Source organism: Bufo gargarizans, chromosome 4, assembly GCF_014858855.1.
Source record: "Bufo gargarizans isolate SCDJY-AF-19 chromosome 4, ASM1485885v1, whole genome shotgun sequence".
NCBI lineage: Eukaryota > Metazoa > Chordata > Amphibia > Anura > Bufonidae > Bufo > Bufo gargarizans.
The window spans coordinates 173310614-173327894 of record NC_058083.1 but is presented as its reverse complement, the minus strand read 5'-3'; the positions used below and the strand labels follow the sequence as shown (position 1 = coordinate 173327894).

Below are 17281 nucleotides of genomic sequence, written 5' to 3'. Positions count from 1 at the left end.
AGGAGCATGCCTTTTCTCAAGGGGGGTGGGATCCTTTCTGCTGCAGCTCTCCCCTTGTAACTGTCACGGCTTATAACGGTAGATATGGTTGATAGCAGTTGACGGCCAGAACTAAATGTGTATGTCCACCTCTGAAGAAAAGTAAACAGTAGATGGCGTTGTACTGGTAGATTGAATAACTTGGTGGCTATACAAATTTTTTTATAACATGCATTTAAAAAAGTATTTAGATCCAGAAAAAGGTTTGAAAATGTAGAATATTTTTCATGGACAACCCTTTTAAATATTGCTCGATTTGTAAAGTTTATATTGATAGTGACAGGCCACTAAGTATTCATCCTGTTTATAGCTTGTAGTTCAGTACCTATGATAAGTGACCAACCCTACATACATCTTTTACAAAGGCTCATTGCAACAGCAGATCACTCCGTTCTTACAGTTACAGGAAGGACAGATAATTTACTGCTGAGTAATTTGTTGGAGCTGATTTATTGGACCACATTTGAAAGCTTTTTCTTCTGAAAATGAATGACCTTGGTTTAGGTATTTGGTTAAAAAAGGACAAATTATTTTTGGATAGAAGCAAAGATTGTATCTTATGCTTTGATGAAAACAAATGGTTGCTCTGTACTCATTTGTACTAGTCTACTTTAAATCACAGGAAATAGCACCACAAATCTTAAATGATATAAGAACTAGAACCTATCCGGTAGACTAGGAGCAAGTACTGTATCTGAAATAGGATGCAATAAATAAAAACTGTCTTCCCTCTTGATATTGTAGGACAAATATGAACAAAAAAACCTGAAATGATTATTCTGCCAGCGTACATGCACTCAAACTGCAGTCCATTTGTCAACCTTTAAGTTGTTCTATTTATTACACTTGTCCTTACAACTACTGCATTCAACTTTTACATTTTAAGATTTGTTGCTACTGGAAAGGAGTGCTCCTTTTTAAGGAAGTTTAACTCACTTGAATGAAAATGAGATGGCCAGTGTACAGTTTGCTTTGTTTGGGGTGTCTTGTCTTCTTGACTGTTCACCCGATGTTTAGGGCTACTGTCTTGATTTGTCGTTAATCTGGAGATTTTTGCAGAACTACTTTTATGGAAACTGCATACAAAAACAAATGGCATATTTGTAGTCTTCCAGTGTGGTCTTTCATCTGGTGTTTTTCTTCTGGCCAATTCAACCTCAAAACTCATAGTAATACAATACAATATTTTAAAGATATTTACTTGTATTTAGTATTGTTCTTTAAATGCAATATAATTGTATTGCTTAAAATTGACAAACTCCTATAGAACTACTATGTCCATAAATCATTAGTTACACCATTGCAGATATGTCAAGTCACTAATCAGTTGGACAGTTCTATTTTATGTGGTGGTAGAATATTTAATATATTTTGTAACATTCATACTTTTTACCTAGGAGGATTTTAAGCTGTAATTTAAATACTAGTTAGCACAATGAGGGTTACCTTCTATAACATGCCTCCTTCAGGGAGAAAACTTACAAATTACTTTATTAAGCATAACATCTTTAAAGTTTACTGAACATAGCCCAAAGAAACATTTATAGTAATAGCATTTGTGTGACACCTCTCTCTATCTCAAGGCAAAGATAAGCTATAACTGTACAAAAAATGCTGTAGTGAGTAGTTATGCTTCCCATGATGCAGATCACACAAGTAGTTTGCTTAGGGCTTATCTCATTAATATACTTATTCCTTATATGTACAATCTTATGCAATCATCATGCTGAAGGTAATTAGGTCAGCAAAATCTGCTGGTATCTTCAGCATACAATTTAAAAATGTGTTAATTCTGTTAGTGTTTTGTTAGAGAGGTTCAGCCATGTTCTGAAAAAGGTTACTAAAAAAGGATGTCAGACTTAAAATAGTTTTCCAAGACCCCAAAATTGTGACAAAGGCCAGAAATATTGTAAAATAAAAAGAAGCAACATTTTCCTGCTCAATCCTCCTGTTCCAAAGCTACCTTTCAGCACTTTAGAGAGGACAACCCTGACTACATCATATGATGGCTATAGCCAATCATTGGCCCCAGTGGTCATATGAGGTTGCCTGGTTTGAAAAATACATTGAGGTTGTGCTTGACTATGTCAGGTGACTGCCAAGTCCAGTGATTGGTTGCAGTGGTCGCATGTAGCGATGACTGATTCATACAAAACTTGATAATTGATGATTCAATTCTATCCAACCTGAAAGTGCTCCAACTGACCTGAAAATGTGTGCATGCCAATCTGAGGCCTCAGATAACTAATCTTCTTTCTCTACTTTTATAACATTCTTGACCTTTACCGCTATATTTTAGTGTACCAGCAAACATCTTTAAGTGCTCAAATATGATAATTATTTTCTTAATACAGAGGAGAGCGACTAAACTCCTAAAGGGCCTGGAAGATCTTAGCTATGAGCAAAGATTAAACAAACTGAATTTGTTTAGCCTTGAAGAAAGACGTCTAAGGGGGAAGGATATGATTAACTTATAAATGGACCATACAAAAAATATCAAGGGAAGCTATTCTGTGTTAAACCCCCTCAAAAAGTAAGGGGCCACTCCCTATGCCTGGAGAAAAAAAGATTGTCATAAGATCCGACATACATTCTTTACAGTAAGGTCTGTGAATCTCTGGAATAGCTTGTCGCAGGAGCAGGTCACATCAAATACAGTAGATGGCTTCAAAAAAGCTTTAGAGGACATTTTAATTCAAAATAACATTGAGGCTTATGACAATGTATAGAAATCATGTTTTACACACCCTTTCTCTTCGGCCCAACCCCTTTTTAAAAGGAAGATGGACTTTAATCCAGGGATTTGTTCTGTGGATCAATATAGCAGGATTACAGGTTGAACTTGATGGACTTTTGTCTTTTTCCAACCTTAACAACTATGTAACTACAGGTCCTTCTAAAAAAATTAGCATATTGTGATAAAGTTCATTATTTTCTGTAATGTACTGATAAACATTAGACTTTCATATATTTTAGATTCATTACACACCAACTGAAGTAGTTCAAGCCTTTTATTGTTTTAATATTGATGATTTTGGCATACAGCTCATGAAAACCCCAAATTCCTATCTAAAAAAAAAAGCATATCATGAAAAGGTTCTCTAAACGAGCTATTAACCTAATCATCTGAATCAACTAATTAACTCTAAACACCTGCAAAAGATTCCTGAGGCTTTTAAAAACTCCCAGCCTGGTTCATTTCTCAAAACCGCAATCATGGGTAAGAATGCCGACCTGACTGCTGTCCAGAAGGCCATCATTGACACCCTCAAGCAAGAGGGTAAGACACAGAAAGAAATTTCTGAATGAATAGGCTGTATCAAGGCACCTCAGTGGGAAGTCTGTGGGAAGGAAAAAGTGTGGCAGAAAACGCTGCACAACGAGAAGAGGTGACCGGACCCTGAGGAAGATTGTGGAGAAGGACCGATTCCAGACCTTGGGGGACCTGCGGAAGCAGTGGACTGAGTCTGGAGTAGAAACATCCAGAGCCACCGTGTACAGGCGTGTGCAGGAAATGGGCTACAGGTGCCGCATTCCCCAGGTCAAGCCACTTTTGAACCAGAAACAGCGGCAGAAGCGCCTGACCTGGGCTACAGAGAAGCAGCACTGTTGCTCAGTGGTCCAAAGTACTTTTTTCGGATGAAAGCAAATTTTGCATGTCATTCGGAAATCAAGGTGCCAGAGTCTGGAGGAAGACTGGGGAGAGGGAAATGCCAAAATGCCTGAAGTCCAGTGTCAAGTACCCACAGTCAGTGATGGTCTGGGGTGCCATGTCAGCTGCTGGTGTTGGTCCACTGTGTTTTATCAAGGGCAGGGTCAATGCAGCTAGCTATCAGGAGATTTTGGAGCACTTCATGTTTCCATCTGCTGAAAAGCTTTATGGAGATGAAGATTTCATTTTTCAGCACGACCTGGCACCTGCTGACAGTGCCAAAACCACTGGTAAATGGTTTACTGACCATGGTATTACTGTGCTCAATTGGCCTGCCAACTCTCCTGACCTAAACCCCATAGAGAATCTGTGGGATATTGGGGAGAGAAAGTTGAGAGACGCAAGACCCAACACTCTGGATGAGCTTAAGGCAGCTATCGAAGCATCCTGGGCCTCCATAACACCTCAGCAGTGCCACAGGCTGATTGCCTCCATGCCACGCCGCATTACAGCAGTCATTTCTGCAAAAGGATTCCCGACCAAGTATTGAATGCAGAACTGAACATAATTATTTGAAGGTTGACTTTTTTTGTATTAAAAACACTTTTCTTTTATTGGTCGGATGAAATATGCTAATTTTTTTTAGATAGGAAATTTGGGTTTTCATGAGCTGTATGCCAAAATCATCAATATTAAAACAATAAAAGGCTTGAACTACTTCAGTTGGTGTGTAATGAATCTAAAATATATGAAAGTCTAATGTTTATCAGTACATTACAGAAAATAATGAACTTTATCACAATATACAAATTTTTTGAGAAGGACCTGTATGTAATATGCTGCATCTAGTTTACTAGTCATAAATATTATGTAGTTTATGGCTTCTTTCACACGGGTGAGTTTTCCGCGCAGGACCCGGACCCATTCACTATGGGGCTGTGCACATGAGCGGTAATTTTCACATGATTTCAATCGCAGCATGCTCTATATTGTGTGTTTTTCACGTAACGCAGGCCCCATAGAAGTGAATGGGGCTGCGTGAAAATTGCAAGCAACCGCATGGTTGCTAGGTGATGATCGGGATGGGGACCTGATCGTTATTATTTTCCCTTATAACATGGTTATAAGGGAAAATAATAGCATTCTTAATACAGAATGCTTAGTAAAATAAGGATGGATGGGTAAAGAATGGTGATGGATCATGTGACAGACCATGTGATGAGAACAGTGACGTCGCCACAGGTCCTTTTCCTCACAGATCAAAGAAGAAGACAGAAGAGAAGCTGGGCTGCGTGAACAAGTGGATTAAGGTGAGTTAAATTATTTTTATTTATTTTTTACCCCTCCATCCTTATTTTGCTAAGCATTCTGTATTAAGAATGCTATTATTTTCCCTTTTAACCATGTTATAAGGGAAAATAATAAAATCTACACAACACCTAACCCAAACCCAAACTTCTGTGAAGACGTCCGGGTTCAGGTCTGGGTACCAAACATGCCGATTTTTATCACACACGTGCAAGACGCATTAAAACGCTTTGCACTCGCGGGGAGAAATCACACATTTTCCCGCAATGCACCTGCATCTGAACCCGCATGTCACTTGCAACGTCCGTGTGAACCCAGCCTAAAGGGGGCATCCTGCCATTTATATTGATGACTTATCATCAATATCTTATAAGCAGGTGTCCAAATCAGATGTTTTAAAAGGAGGCAGCGCTTCATGCGAGCATGGATTCCTCCTCACTACACCACACGTCATCTCCGGTGTAGTGGTGGCATAGTGTAACTACAAGTACTTGCTCTATGGAAGCAAGGCCCCTTTAACATGAGCGAGTATTCCGCGCAGGTGCAATGCTTGATGTGATGCATTGCTTCCGCACGGAATCCGGACCCATTTATTTCAATGGGACTGTGCACATATGCATTAGTTTTCACGCATCGCTTGTGCGTTGCCTGTTCTATATTCTGAGATTTTTACGCAATGCTGGCCCCATACAAGTGAATATAGCTGCGTGAAAATCGCATCTGCAAGCAAATGCGGATGTGATGCATTTTTGACAGATGGTTGCTAAAAGATGTTGTTTGTATACCTTCAGGTTTTTATCATGCGCGTGCAGAATGCATTAAATCACATTGCACCTGCACATTAAAAACTTAACAATTGAACGTGATTGCAGACAAAACTGAATGACTTTGTGAAATTGCGCATTATTCACTAAACGCATTCGCAATGCATCCGGACCCAATCCGGACACGCCCGTCTGCAAGGGGCCTAAATGGATTCAGTACTTGTCATTGCACTGCACCAAGTGCAGTGTAATTAACAGGAAGCAGTGCTCCCATGGAGCGCTGCCTTCTCTTCAAACAGCTGATCGGCGTAGCTGCCAGGTGTTAGACCCCCCATTGATAAGATATTGATGACCTATCCTGACGGTAGGTCATCAATATAAATGGCAGGATAACCCCTTTACCTGCTTCATTATCTAATAAGAGTGTTTACCCCCCATTCCTTACCAGGCCAATTTTTTTTGTTTCAGCAATTGGTCTATCTAACTGCAATTGACTAATACATTTCTGGGCCAACCTACATGTATTTGATATTATTTTTCACAGGACACTTTAGACCTTTCTTTTGTGCTATTAAATGACAGATATAAGGAAAAATGGGAAAATATGGAAAACATTTATATTTTCCTTTCTTATTAATTTGTTGTCTTGAGACAAAGCATTTTTAAACACTATTATCGTATGTTTGTACTGTGAAAATGGACGCTATTTATGTAAATTATCTACTGGCTGGGCTCATCGCAAGACTTCAAGGGACTAAAGTGTGTTTTTGGGATTTTGACAGCCTATTTTTCTATTGCTGGTTTTATGGAACCGTACTGCCAGTACAGATTTTGTACAGTGCCAAAACATTAGAAACTCCTTCAAGGTGACTATTTTATGTTGACAATCTTTTGGGAAATTTGAACATTTAATGCTTCTGGCTTTTATTTTACTTATTTTTTTACAGTATTTTTAAAAAATAAAGAAAAAATGCACGTGTTTGTATATTTTATGTACAATCCCCCACCATACTATACTAAATATAACTAAAATGAATACCTATTTTTTATGAAAGCAAAAATGAAAAAAATAAAAAATGATGTAAGTTTGCATATTTTACACAGTCTGCTATACTATTGCTAAAACTAATATATATTATTTTATTTTCTTATGAATGACTACTGCTTAAAACTATTAACTATCCCACAAATGCAATATACAAAAACGTGATAGGAGATGTACACTTGTCCAAAAAGGCACACTTCATGAACTGGGAGAGGGATTTAAGGACCTCATTCCCGATATCTAAATGGCTATCAGCGATCAAAATCACACATCACCCTACTAAATGCTCTAACCTATTGGAATGCTATCACAAAATACTCACTCGGTGGTATTTTACTCCCTCCAAATTGAGTAGATTTTATCCCAATGTTAATAATGTGTGCTGGCGATGTCAGAAATCTCCAGGTAACATATTGCATATCTTCTGGGAGTGTGCCACGCTCCAACCCTTCTGGACGGAGGTTGGGGACCTGATGAGAGAGGTGACAGGTCACAAAATTTCGCTTTCCCCGGCCATGGCACTCCTCTCATTGGATCTTGACTCGATTCCAAGACAATCGAGATTACTGATTTGCCATATATTACTAACTGCTAACTCTTAATTGCTAAAAAATGTAAATCATCCTTAATCCCTTCTAAGAGTGATCTCATAGACAAAATTTCTACCCATGCTATATTCGAACATCTTTGGGCCCAGCAGACTGACAGGGTACGCTATTTCCACTCATATTGGTCTCTTTGGCTGGCAAAATTCCCTATGCCTAGATAACTTAGCCCTTCCCATCTGACCATAGAAAGGCTCTTTTACATGGACCTGGTGCTCTAATGACACTAATTAGCTGACCATCCATTTTACCTTTTTTTTTTTTTTTTTCCGTTTTCCCGTCCTTCCTTTTCTTTAGTTTGTCTTATGTGTTCTGAATTTCCTTCCCCCTATGTTACCTTTTATTAAATGTCTCCGTCCTACGTAGGCAGCACCCGAGCGGGTGCCGTAGGACAAATTGTTTGTCTAATGTTTGAAATATGGCATTGCAAGAGTGGCTGCGCCCACACATTAATGGTATTATGTACGTTTATCCCATCATATGTGGCTGCGTCCACAAAGAAGCTGATGTACTTTATTATTGCCATTTTGACAATAAAACTTTTTTGTGAAAAAAAATAAATATTAACTATAACTTTATTTTTATTTCAGTTATGTTTTATTTCACTTATTTTTATTATATATTTATTTTACATTTGTTTTTATGAAAAAAAAGTGAACTAACCCTTTCTTGCCACAAGAATTGGTTAATTCATAGATTGCAGAAGTGAATTCTAAAAACATAAGATGTACAAATCTTTCCGTTTTCTCTAAAGGTTCCACTTTTGGTTAGGGCATATAAATACTGGCGGAAACTAAACTGAACAAAATACTGCTGTCAGAGAATAATCTTACAGCATGGCTACATTTGGCTGGTCCATTGCATATTTTCTCAAAAAGTCTTTATCCTTTGCATTGCAAATGTTGAAAGCCATGGTTGAAACCCCATAACGAATGACTGATATTATGCAATTTAAAAACCTGTACTGCAAATCAATTTATGCTACAAGTTTTTTCCACAGTGTGTGGGTGAGATTTCTGAAATCATCCATTTAGCTGATACTATGCAGAATCTATACTACATATGTAACACATGGTCATACCTGTTAACAGACTGCTTTAATACTTTAAGGACCACACCTGTTTGGATTTAATGACCAAGTACGACTTTACATTTGGGTAAATGGACACATTAACTTTTTAACTTTTCCATTGTCATATTTGGGCTTTTTGATGGACAAAATATTTTGTGCAACATATCAGGAAGCCTTAAGAATGCATTAAGTTCAAGAATGCCCAAAGTATTAAAATATAAAAGTATTTATTTGTTATAACATTTTTATCCAGCATAATCCAGTATTTATCCAGCATAACATAAAAAAAGTCAAAAAGGACAAATCACTATTTTTTTGGTTGCTTCAATGAAAAAGTCACACATACCAAATGGTATCAAACAAATATCCATAGCTCTAAAATGGCTAGACAAAAATATAAAAAGAAAGTTGTGGGTATCAAAATATGGCAGTGGAAAGTTTTAAAAATAAGTAAATTTATGTACGTTTGAATGGAAATGCACTGAAAAAAAATACATTTCCAAATGTGTAACCCTTTTAGGTTCACTTTTGAGTACTATTTAACTGTTCCATATGTCATACATTCATAAAAAGTAAATGGGTTACTTGCTCTCTTAAGGGCTCTTTCACACTTGCGTTCTTTTCTTCCGGCATAGAGTTCCGTCGTCGGGGCTCTATGCCGGAAGAATCCTGATCAGTTTTATCCTAATGCATTCTGAATGGAGAGAAATCCGTTCAGGATGCATCAGGATGTCTTCAGTTCAGGACGGGAACGTTTTTTGGCCGGAGAAAATACTGCAGCATGCTGCGCTTTTTGCTCCGGCCAAAAATCCTGAACACTTGCCGCAAGGCCGGATCCGGAATTAATGGCCATTGAAAGGCATTGATCCAGATCCGGCCTTAAGCTAAACGTCGTTTCGGCGCATTGCCGGATCCGTTTTGCTTTTTCTCAATGGTTACCATGGCTGCCGGGACGCTAAAGTCCTGGCAGCCGTGGTAAAGTGTAGTGGGGAGCAGCATACTTACCGTCCGTGCGGCTCCCGGAGCGCTCCAGAGTGATGTCAGAGCGCCCCAAGCACATGGATCACGTGATCGCATGGCACGTCATCCATGCGCATGGGGCGCTCTGACGTCACTCTGGAGCGCCCCCAGGAGCCGCACGGACTGTAAGTATACCGCTCCCCCGCTCCTACTATCGCAACCAGGACTTTAATAGCGTCCTGGCTGCCATAGTAACACTGAAAGCATTTTGAAGATGGATCCGTCTTCAAATGCTTTCAGTACACTTGCGTTTTTCCGGATCCGGCGTGTAATTCTGGCAAGTGGAGTACACGCCGGATCCGGACAACCCAAGTGTGAAAGAGGCCTTACTCTTGCATACATTTTGTCTGCAAGAAGTTAAAATACTTAACCTGTTCATTGTTTATAGAACATAGGGATGGTTAAGGAAATATTGACATGCTGCAGATCTGTTGCAAAAAAAATCATATTTAGCTGAATGGGAATATGCAGACATCCATGTGCTTGCCAGAAGAAAAAAAAAAAAAAAAACACCAAATTAATGTGAAAGGCACCAATTTTCATTTACAGAAATGTTTACTATAAAAATGAATTTGCAATTTTAGTTCACATGGGTAATAAAGGCAACTCAATATTGACATCTTAGGGTCCTTTCACATGTGGCTAATTTTGCTGAAGAATATTCTGTGACTGAAAATCAGTTCCATGCATTTGAATGGGGTGGCAAGCAATTGGATTTCTTTAAAACCAATCAGGTGAATGGAACTGATTTTCAGTCACAGAAAATTCTGCAACAAAATCTTCCACATGTAAAGGCACCCTTAGGATAGATACTGTAGTATAAATGAATAGCTGAAACTGTAAGCACTAGAGATGAGGTAGGGTATCTCCAAAGCTGAGAAGTGAGGATTCACCACCTGTTGCTTGAATGGCCAGTCATCACAGCCAGCCCTAATGATCTTAAGGCCAACACCACTGCTCAGAGTAGTGGCGCAAGCGCAGAGTCTCTGCTTCTGATTTCAGTGCAGCGACTATTTATGAGACGCTACTTGGAAGTGTAGCGGCTCATGAGCAGTTGCTGCCACAGCAGCAGAAACAGAGTGCCTGTGCCACTATTCAGAGCAGATTTTATGAATCGGTTCTAGTTAGCAACCTTTAGTTCAGATCAATAATGCTTGTTTTTACTCAACCTTGTTTAAAATGTGCATTTTTCCCCTTTTAACCTTCATTTAAGTTTCTAGTAAAGTATTAAAATCTGCAGATCCCATCTAAAGAGCTCCAAGGACTCTGCCATTAAATATTATGTTAGTCTGGACACACTTTGGGACAAATTTAGTATCGTGTCAAACCAGCTATTAACTGTGCTTTTATTTATTTGAAAAAAATGACTTCATTGTTTAGGGATACAATATATTTATTACCTTTATGCAGATGCTATTTCCTGCCTTATTAAAACTGAAGGCATTTTAACCCATAAATACACTTGTTTAATACAAAACAGCAGGTTAACACAATTTATAGGTGTTTCTTTTTACAATGTTACCATTTTGTTATCGGAGTAAATTACATAATTTTATCACTGGATGTGCTGGCCCATGTAATTCAAAACACATAAAAATGCTCCCTTCTCATATTTCTTGAACAGCAACTATACATTTCTGTTACAAAATCTACATAAATCAATCTTCACTGGAAATAAAAATGTTATGTGTAAATCAGAAAATCCCAACCAAATAAACCTCATGTTTAAAAAGTGTTATCTATGATGATGATGATGATGATGATAATAAAGGTATATTTTACATAATATTAAAATTGTGGTGTTGGATTTTAGGTCATGATGTTTCTACTGATATAATAGAAATGGCAAAGCATTTAAGAGAAACTGTACAATGGTTCCAGTCTAATGAAATGAGACCAGCGAATGACCCCAACGAAAGAGTTCCCATTAGAGTCAGAATGTTAAATGATGTTCTACAAAATATGGAAAAAAACTTCCTGATCAGTGCTTCTCCTCCTGGATTCTTCAGGTAATATTTTTACACAACTTAAAGAGCATCTGTCAACAGGCTGCCCTGTTTGATTGGCAGCTGAAGGCATCTGTGTTGGTCCTATGTTTATATGTGTCCATATTGCTGAGAACAAAATTATTTTAATATATGCAAAGGAGCCTCTAGGAACATTGCTGTTACTCCTAGAGGCTCTACTTCCTCTGCAACTGTTGCATCCTCTCCTCTTTGATTAACAGAACCAGGCGTCATCACGTTTACACTGCCTGACCCTGTCGATCAAGTTGCAGAGATTGTGGCAGTTGCAGAGAGAGCAGATCCTCTAGGAGTAACAGTAATGCCCTGTTGCTCCTAGAGGTCCATCTGCAGATATTAAAGCCAGGGGCATAGCTAAAGGCTTCTGGGCCTTGGTGCAAAAGTTCAGCTTGGGCCCCCTTCTCTCATTGCTTTGTGAAAAGGGGCAGGGAAACACATTGCCTTCATGCTGCCCGAGACAGAAATTGAAACATCACCCGTCTCATGCCAAATTCTTGAGGTGCAACTTAAACAGCAGGCAGTTTCTATAATGATTGTGTCTTCTTATGCGGCACAATGGTCTTTGGGCCCTCTCAGGCTCTTGGACCCAGTAGCGACTGCTATCTCTGCATCCTCTTTAGATACACTGCTTATTAAAACATAATTTTTAACAGCAATGTGGGCACATCTGAACATGGCACCAGCACAGATGCCTTCAGCTTCCAAGCGCACATGCAACAGGTCAACCAGTTTCATAGATATAAACAGATGCCCTTTTAGTGTTAATTCATGGAATATCCAAATGAGTTTCCCTCTGATATGTGCATTGGTAACATGCAGCACCCTTTGTATCATTTGACACTCTTAGGCTCAGTTCAAATCACCATTTTGTTTTTCCATTCTTCTGATCCATCAGAAGAACAGAAAAGTAAGCAAAAATAAACGATCCTGTTCATCCATTATGCTCAGTTATGCACATTTTGCATGCATTTTAGCAATTTCTGTCTGAGATCCATTATTTCAGAGGGGAATTGGTAGACCAATTTAGTCATTGGGCAACAATGTTTACATCCAGACAGCTGGTATATTCACTGCCTTAAAGAAAATCTTACCACAATGATCTTCGAAAATGTCATAGAAACACACAACAACACATAGGTGAAGTCTGGAAATTCAGAGACTGGTGTCTAGAATAAAACCCCCAATCAGTTGTGTGCTGTACATACAGACAGTGGTGACTCTAGGATCAATATATAGGGGGGGCACAGAAGATACACAGTCAAAAATGGGGGGGGGGGGGCACTAATAATTTTCACCAGCTAATCATACTACTGAAAAATACTAAATAAGTATATATAAATAAGATAACAAAATGGTTCTGCGCCCTTGTGAGTCCCTGGTAATAGTCTTTGACGTTTGACCTGCACGGGGCAGTAAATGATTTGTTGTCATTGGGGCCCTCAGATCTGTTACACACACTGGTGCTGTGGCTGACTGGCACCTGTAGCAGGCTATGCCATCCTGCAGTGTGCCACCAGGACTCCTGATACCCATACCCTGCGAGAAACAGGAGACAGCCTACCCTTACTCATGACTGCCAGTGCCTGTTGGATTACCACGAAGCAAGGCTGGACAAACTCTTCTTTGCATTATACAAGGGTAATATAACTGAGGAGAACTCAGTGCTATCAGGGGACATTATACAGGGGTCCTCAGTTATATTACCCTAAGTATAATGTACCCTTATACCCCTAAGTTATAGGGTATCGGGGTTGAGGAGGGGCTGGGCCCAAGCAGGCAGGATATGAGGTGAGGTAGTAGGGGGGTACATACTTTATTTGAAACTTTTTTTTTCTTACTTTTCTTAGCTTGCCTAGGGGCCGGCCAGGGCAGGGCCAGGCAGAGTTCTTGGGAGAGCGCCTCGTCCTCTGGCTACAGGCGCAGCAGTGCCAGTGCAGTGCTGCCGCACACAGTCCTCCTCTCCTGTCTGAAGCTGGGGCCTGGGCACAGACAGGCTAACTAGCAGGAGCAGAGCTGCAGAAGCAAGCATTCGCGCGGGCGGGCGGGCAGGCACGCAGCTTTACGTGGTGACTTCGACTCTGCAGCTGCCGCACTCCCAACCTTATGCTCGCCCCGAACGCCGCCCCCACCCCCATCTGTCATGTGTATGTTGTCTGCAGGGCCAGCTCCAGGTTCATGTGGGCCCTTGGGCGATAAAGCCCAATCCCCAACGCACGGGCAACGTCCGTGCAGCGGCCGGGACGGATCCGGACCCATTCAACTTGAATTGGTCCGTTAACCATCCGCCCCCCGCCAAAAAATTGAATACGTTCTATTTTATTGGGGTGCGGAGGAACGGCCAGAAACACCACGGAAGCACTCCATAGTGCTTCCATGTGGTTCCGATCCATGCCTTCGTTCTGCATCTCTGTGATTGCGGACTCATTCAAGTGAATGGGTCCCCATCTGTGATGCGGAGTGCACATTGGCCGGTGCCCGTGTATTGCATTGCGGACCTGCCATATGCGGACCACTGTAGTGTAATACCACTGTATTACTGTAGTGCAGCGGCGGCATGAAGCGCACGGCGTCATAGCAACCAATGACACCGTGCGCTCCTGCTGTCAGCAGGATGCCAGGCTGGGATACCACGGACCGCTCACCGCCGTGGAACACGGACGTGTGCATTCGGCCTAAAACACAATATAAACTCCTATAAGAAAATATCAGAACGTATGAAATCACTTATACAGTTTATTGGCAAAAATTCATGAACTGGTCTTGGTATGTGACCGTTACTAGTTCACCTGAATTCTAAATTTAAAACGAGTCCAGCAGCAGCAGCATTTAGCTTGAGGTTTCCTCTGGGCTGGTCTGCCTGGGTGCCAGGTTTCCTCTGGGCTCGGCGAAAGCGTCCTGTCTTCTGAATCTTCTGCAGCTGCGCCGAGATGAGTCCTGCTGCTGGCTAAGGGCGGGCTTACAGTCAGACTCAGATCTGTGCCTGTGCAGTGTGCGCTGCTGTGGAAACTAGTACTCGCGCCTCAAGGCACACAGACGCTTTGCCTGGAGACAAGTCAGAAGATCATGTGAGAGAGGGGCCGGGCGGCGGGCGCTGTGCAGCATGAATGAACTTGTATGTAAAAATGTTAAAAGGGAGGGCGCAGCAAATCAGCTGGGTGGGCACCCGGGGGGGGGGGGGGCAAGAAATGACCTGGCCCCCCTTGCCCCCCTGTAGCGACGCCACTGCATACAGACATCAGAGGCAGTGGTTGAAAGTAGTGGTAACATGGGTGATCCCCTGAAGCAAAGTAAATAGAGCCTATTAGGGACCACTGAAGCGGTGTTGGAGTAACTGCTGTTCAAACAGGCTATGCTTTTGTATTTTCTTTCTTTTAGACCATTTTCAGTTTTTTCAATAAGTATAAATCTTGGATAGCCCACTTAATTACTGTACAGTATAATGCTCCTAATTAGGGTTAAGCGAACCTGAACTGTAAAGTTTGGGTTCATACCGAACTTTAGGATTTTTGGACCCTGGACCCAAACCCAAACTTTTCAGTAAAGGTTTGGGTTTGGTGTTCGGCGAGTTAATGGCGCTTTTTAAAAGACTGCAGAGCAGCCAATCAACAAGCTTTTAACTCTTGCACCCTTAGAAGCTATCACAGCCATGTCTACTAATGGCATGGCTGTGATTGGCCAGTGCAGCATGTGACCCAGCCTCTATATAAGCTGGAGTCACGTAGCGCTGCACGTCACTCTGCTGTTACTAGTGTAGGGATAGGATGCTGCTGCTGTGAGGGAGAGAATAGGAAACAATCAGTTATAAGAAGTGCTTGTTAACTGACCGATCTACAGCGATTTTGTTTTGTGGGTGCAGTGCACAATCTTTTTACCCTGCTCTAAGCCCAGTGACACAGAAAAATAACTTTTATCCGTTTGTTAGGTGGGCGTTGGCGGCCATTTTATGCAAGTTCAGGACACCAGCTAAACATATTTGCATTTGTGGCAGTACAAATACAAGGTTTAAATACTGCAGTTATATTCAGAGTTTAAAAAACACCCTTTTTTTTGCAAAAGAAAAATCAATTTTGGGTCCTTTGCTGAAGCTGAATTAGTGACAATTAAATACAAACTTAAAATACTGCAGTTATATTCTGGGTTTAAAAAAAACACACATTTTTTGCAAGATCCTACATCTGGGGCCTTTGCTGCATTTGTCACAGCGAAATACAAGTTTGAAATACTGCTGTTATATTCAGTATTTTAAAAAACACAATTTTTTTGCAATACCCTACATCTGGGGCCTTTGCTGCATTTGTCACTGTGAAATACAAGCGCTAGATACTGCTCTTATATTCTGGTATTAAAAAAACACCCATTTTGGGCAAGATAATACATTTGCGGCCTTTGCTGCATTTCTGACAGTCCAATACAAGAGTGATATACTGCTGTTATATTCTGGTATTAAAAAAAACACCCATTTTGGGCAAGATAATACATTTGTGGCCTTTGTTGCATTTGTGACAGTCAAATACAAAGTTTAAATACTGCAGTAACATTCTTGGTTAAAAAAAAAAGCACCCATTTTTTTGCAAGCCGCTACATCTGGTGCCTTTGCTGCATTTGTCACAGTCAAATACAACCAGTCAATACTGCAGTTACATTGTTGGTTGACAAATTAAAACATTTTGTGACCGTGAAGTAATTGTATAAAATTTGCCTGGCACACTGTTGTGTGACCTCAAGAAATGCGGCTCTACCAATGGTGAGGCCAAAACAAGAACAGGTGATAGTAGATTGGGTGGCTGACAGTGCCTCCAGTTCCTTCACATTGTCTCCCACCCAGTCTCCTGCTAAAAGATCAGAGTTGGCACCTGCAGCCCATGTCCATCAGTCCGTCACCTCACCCCCTTGCAAATAAGCCAAGCAGTCTGAGCCCCAAGTCATGCAGCAGTCTCTTCTGCTTTTTGATGACTCTGCTAGCAGGGTTTCCCAGGGCCATCCACCTATCCCTGCCCCAGAAGTGGAAGAGCTTGAGTGCACCGATGCCCAACCACTTATGTTTCAGGATGAGTACATGGGAGGACCACCACAGCACATCTCGGATGATGACGAAACACAGGTGCCAACTGTTGTGGCTTTCTGCAGTGTGGAAGGGGTGAAGACTGGGTGGAAGATGATGTGGAGGATTGTGACGAAACCAACCTCGCCACGGTGTTTTGGAGGGGGCTGGTTGCTAGCCTCTTGCCTCAGGATTATGGCCCATACTAACTTTAAAGAACACAGGCCGGCCGCACAGCTTAAAATCTGTCTTTAGAATTGTATTTTATTATGTGAGGGCACCCAGATGGCTAGTTTAATTGTATTCGTGTGGTCTGAGTGCCATTCACCTAATGATATGCACTCAGACTTGAGCTATCTGGGAATATGTTAAATATCTGTGGTTGCTGGGAGGGTGTGACATTGTGTGTTTAAATGGTGATGTCTGTCCTGTTGTCTCCACATGTGTATTGGCGATCTCCCCTTTGTCCTGAGAGATAATTGGATTATTCCTCGGTTGTCTCTGGGGCAGAGAGGAGGAAACCATGATGCATTGTGGGGATGTGTTGTATCCGTTCGGTGTGTCGCAGTCTCCATTCTGGTCCCCTGGGGGCGTGTCCACCAGATGAGGACCTGCATAAATACGGGCGGGTAGCCCTCAATAAAGTGTTCCTGTTTTATCCTTCATCATGCTGAGACTGGTGTTTGGATAACTGATCAAACTGGGGGATTG

At 41.0% G+C, this 17281-nt stretch overlaps 1 protein-coding gene across 1 annotated transcript in view; it reads left to right on the top strand.

Annotated features, from left to right (window-relative positions):
- NAALADL2 (N-acetylated alpha-linked acidic dipeptidase like 2) overlaps positions 1-17281 on the top strand; it is a 1185913-nt gene that overhangs the window by 1094797 nt on the left and 73835 nt on the right. Inside the window, exon 13 of the mRNA XM_044292072.1 lies at positions 11319-11514. Coding sequence (XP_044148007.1) covers positions 11319-11514 — 196 coding nt within the window. The remainder of the gene's footprint in view (positions 1-11318; positions 11515-17281) is intronic.